The 4,366-nt window shown below is 49.4% G+C and overlaps 1 protein-coding gene across 1 annotated transcript in view; it reads right to left on the bottom strand.

Annotated features, from left to right (window-relative positions):
* Positions 1-216: 216 nt before the first annotated feature.
* The window catches only part of LOC109300655 (tumor necrosis factor ligand superfamily member 10-like), a 26,323-nt gene continuing 22,173 nt past the window's right edge, over positions 217-4,366 (bottom strand). The window contains exons 3-6 of the mRNA XM_019521402.1: positions 4,274-4,351; positions 3,480-3,516; positions 2,367-2,474; positions 217-1,482 (exon numbers count right to left, since the gene is read on the bottom strand). Coding sequence (XP_019376947.1) covers positions 1,040-1,482; positions 2,367-2,474; positions 3,480-3,516; positions 4,274-4,351 — 666 coding nt within the window. The 3' untranslated portion in view covers positions 217-1,039. The remainder of the gene's footprint in view (positions 1,483-2,366; positions 2,475-3,479; positions 3,517-4,273; positions 4,352-4,366) is intronic.

A 4,366-nucleotide genomic window follows, 5' to 3' on the forward strand; every position in this document is an offset into this window, starting at 1 on the left:
ATACTGGGTGAGGAGGGAAGAAAATAGCAGCTTTGACACCTCCACCGGTGTTACCCATTGCCTCATATCTGGATGCTACACCTCGGTTCAGTTGCTTGCTTACTTCAGGCCAAAATCTGCTCAAATGTCTCTCCCTCTGTCTCTCACATGACATCCTGACTCCTTAGGGAGCTGATGTGCAAGGCTTCAGTGCCATTTGCATACCCCTTCCTTCTGTGTTCAACAGTTATTGGATTGGCTGGTCCACAGGATCCACTCCAGCTCTTCTGTTTGCCTGTGCACTGGAGAGACACTGGGGAGATTCCCTGACCATTTTTTGTGCTTTTGTTCTACCTATCTCAGATGCAAGATGGATGTCTGAGGAGGAGGCCTTCATAGCAGAGACTGGTGCGCATGGGGGGAGCTGTCACTAGATGCTGCAATATCCTGTTACAGCCCCCTTATAGAAAGCAGTCGCTGCTATTAACTTTTGGCTCATTGGATTAGTTTCCCTGGCTGACGCCCTCCCCTCACCCCAGCTGCTACTCCCTCAAGGCTCATCCCAGGTGAGTTTTTCACAGTAGATGAGGGGGTCTCCTTGCACCAGCACCCCAGGCCCCCGGATACCAAGGGCAGGGTGAGGAGCCCTGCCCTACTCTCACTAGAAATCTGTGCCCAGTTTGTTGCTCCTGCCTGTAGCTGACTTCATGATAGGATGTCAGGGGGTGTTATAGCCCTAGGCATGATGCCCCTCCCCCCCACCCTTGGCTGTTCCATAGGAGCATTCAGCTGTCTTCCAGAGAGAACAGCAAGCAGAAACAAATCTGAGACACCATCTTTTTACGTCAGAACAGCTTACAAGGAGTGGTCACCATGGCCACCATCTGCACCATCCCTATCACAGACGCCATGGGCTGCTGGGCCATGCAGGGTCACCCAGCTCAAGTACGTCCACAGTCTCTAACATGTTCAGCAAAGCTGGGCTGTGCAGGTTGACAACAGTGAGAGTCTGAAAAGGAAACATCTGATGGGAGGCAGTCATAAAGCAGGTCCTGACCCTTCACAGATCAAGTTGGAAGGCTCCAAAATAACTGGCTGCCGTGTCATCAAAATCGATGGTCAGGGATGAGACGGAGACAAAAAGCTCATCGCCAGCCTTGAGCTCAAAGAGGCCTCCCTGGTAGAGGGCATACAGGCCATACTCAGCCTCCGGTGCCCAGCACTTGGTGCCTACACCCTTGAGCAGCAGGATGGGCTGCCTGTAAGTGGTCTTACGGTTGATGCACTGCACCAGCTGGTGTCCCAAGACACGGGCGCTGGCATCCTCACTGGGGTAGCGGAAGTAGATCTGGGAATAGACATAGTACTTCCCTGCCTGGTTCACCCGCATCTTTCCATCCTGATAGGTGATGTTCTGAAGATGGGAATGTATGGCTCGGTCTTCCCACTGAGTGATGGGGTGTTGGCAGGACTGGGGGAGCTCCCTGAAGTGCTCTGAGCTTCCTAAGAGGAGAACACAGGCAGAAGTCACTGGGGGGACCAAGCTACAGCCTACTTTTGGGAACACACTGAGCTAGTAGACTGTTTTTTAGGGATGGAGTGCATAAAGGAGACTGTCTTGAAACAGGTGTCAAGTCTGGGCTTGTTTCTATGACAGGAACATGGGGAACAAGGGATGTTCAAAATGAGAAGCTCCTCAGGTGACACGGAGCTGGTGTTGCCAGGTGTGTGATAGTTTAGGTATTTATATAGTAAATGTGACTCTTATGCAATGTCTGATTGATAGCTGCAAAGTGGCCAAAATCTATATGAGTGTAGTGTGTCAGGTTTAATGTGAGGCACTACAAAAGGTGCTTTTGTTTGAAAGAAAATATTTCTATTTGATCAAAATTCTCTCTTCAGTTGACAGAAAATTGTCTTTGTCTTTGTTCCTTGTCCCTCGTGCCTGTAGAGTCACTCAGGCACGTTCCGCTCCTGACTGTGGTTCTAAAAGCAAGTGTGTAGAGGCGGAGGACAGCAATCCTGAAATGGAATTCAACTGCGATACTGAACTCCTAAGGTGTGAGGCTGAGTGAAATGATCACATTGCCATAAAGAGCAAATGTTTTGATCAGATATTAAAGATGGAAAAAAATGACATATTTGCAATGTATGACAATTTCCTTTTTAATGCAATAATTTTGGGATTCCAATATATTTCCACTTTTCAAATCTGGCAATGTTGTCTGGAGCTGCCAAGAAAATCCCCCTGCTTTCCCCCTCTTCTGCCCTGCCCCCAAGCCAAAGTCCACTTCTTCATCCCTCCCAATTGGCTAATAGTTCTCTATCTCTGTCCCAACCCAGCTACTATGGCTGGGTTCTGGCCCCAACTGGGAATCCAGACTTACCACCTTGGGGAGGGTTCTGGTGCCCGAGCGTGAGATGGGCGGAGGACTTGGTAGGTACTTTTGTAGCCAGCTGTCCATCCGAGGTATTGAAATAGCTCCTCCTGGCTTCTACAGTGAAAGGAAAGGAACAAATAGTTCTCTACAGCTTAGGAAGCTCAGGTGAACTGAGCGATGGCCCAATTTCAGTGCTGGGAAGCCAGCACAGTGAGTCTTGTAGCGCTCGTTAAGTATTTATGGGGAGGTGAAAAGGGACTGGTGAGAAGGCTGGTATTTCTCCTGCATATTTTCATAACCCTAAAGAAAAACCTGCAGCTCCTTCCCCTGTGCTAGAGTGACTGAGCAGGTGTGGGGTATCAGGTTTAAAGCTGACGTGTATACGGAAGCTGGAAGGAGTCAGGCGCTGAACTTTCATTGGAGCGCCACAGTACTGGGGCATCAACAACTTCAGCCTTTTTGAAACTCCCAGTCTGATTTTCTGGGGAAGGAATATTTTTATCAAATGGTCTAATACTCATGGTTGCTAAAATCTCTACAGCACTTAAAGGCCCCAGCCACATTGATCTCTGCTCCATGAGGTTCCGTACAAACACATCATAAATGACAGTCTCTGTCCCAAAGAGCTGACAGTCTAAGCTGTAACCACATGCTTAGATGCCAAAGTGGTTTTGTTGGCTTGAAATCTTCCTCTGCTGCCCAAACACAGCAGCTTCCATTCCCCTTTCTCTTGCACCACCTTATGCTGGCCTGCTTCCAATGTAAATGGAACAGGTGCTGCCCTGGAGTGAGTGGCTGGAAGACGGGTCCTGTATCTCTGTCAGCACAACACAACACAACCAGGAAGTGAAACTAAGTGGAAGCAGACTAGTTGCGTGTCACCAGTCACTGTGCATATGCAAATCAGAGCTTTGCACACATGTAGTTGATGGCCGTGCAAAACAGCCTGCATGGTCATAGGCTGCTTTGGCCAACATGGCCCTTCACCACAGACTAAACAGGGACCACAGCAGCCCAGACCAGCCCAGTTTGCTGTTCAGTGCTTTGCACTTCTAAACAGATAAGGCCATTTCAGTCTCTTCTGAGGAAGGATGCTGCCCACACGGGCCAGAAACTCACCCTTAAGCGCGCTTCTGCGCATAACATTCTCTGTCACCTGGAAGGGAAAAAGGTCCTGTGAATTAGAGGAAACAAAGATCTTCCCCGTGCCCTCTTATCACTACCTATTATGCCATCAGCCTACAAGCATCTCTTGTCACTGCCACTGTTTTCCCCTACCACTGATCAGCTTGGATACTAGAAAGTCAAGCTTACCAATCCCTCCCCGTCTCTCAGAGAAGGAATAGATGGTGAAATTGAGGCACAGAAGCTGTGTTCCTGCCACTGCTGACAATAAGTGCAGCTGAAATAGCAAACGACAGTGTTTAACAGCCAGTGTAGACAGTAACACGCTATGCTGGCTTCAGAAACCAGGACTAAGTCCTGTTCAGGGCAAGGTTTCCTTTGGTGCTGGGCCTGTTAAAGCCCATTCAATGCAGGCTCAGCTGCATCTGTTGCCGACACTACTTGTGACTGGCAGAAGTGAGCTTTCCCAGCTAGTCAGTGGTAAGTGTGAGAGAAGGAGCAGAAGCTCAGTGATGCTGTCATTCCTTGTCCTCGCTGCTTGCACAGGCAGCAAGGTGGTCCCAGTCAGGATGGTGGCTTTGGCCAGGAACTTGGAGATGCATGAACTTACCAGGTGGGAACAATTTTGAGTCCCTCTTAATCAGGGAACAGATTAGAATTGGTAGCATGTGGAGACTGGCCTGTCCAAAACCTGTTGCTAGGATGTCACCCTTTAGGATGTCACCTTTTGTGCTGCTCTGGGGTCAGAGCGCTCCCTTGCTGATCCCCTGGATCCCTCATGGACTCACCATGGTCACGTAGGATTGGATGCTGCTGGCCAGCTTGAGGCAGGACTGGTTACCAATCAGATCCTCCAAGTCAGATATCTCCTGCAGTCTCCT

This window comes from Gavialis gangeticus, unplaced genomic scaffold (assembly GCF_001723915.1).
Source record: "Gavialis gangeticus isolate Ggan-Ray unplaced genomic scaffold, GavGan_comp1, whole genome shotgun sequence".
Taxonomy (NCBI): Eukaryota; Metazoa; Chordata; order Crocodylia; family Gavialidae; genus Gavialis; species Gavialis gangeticus.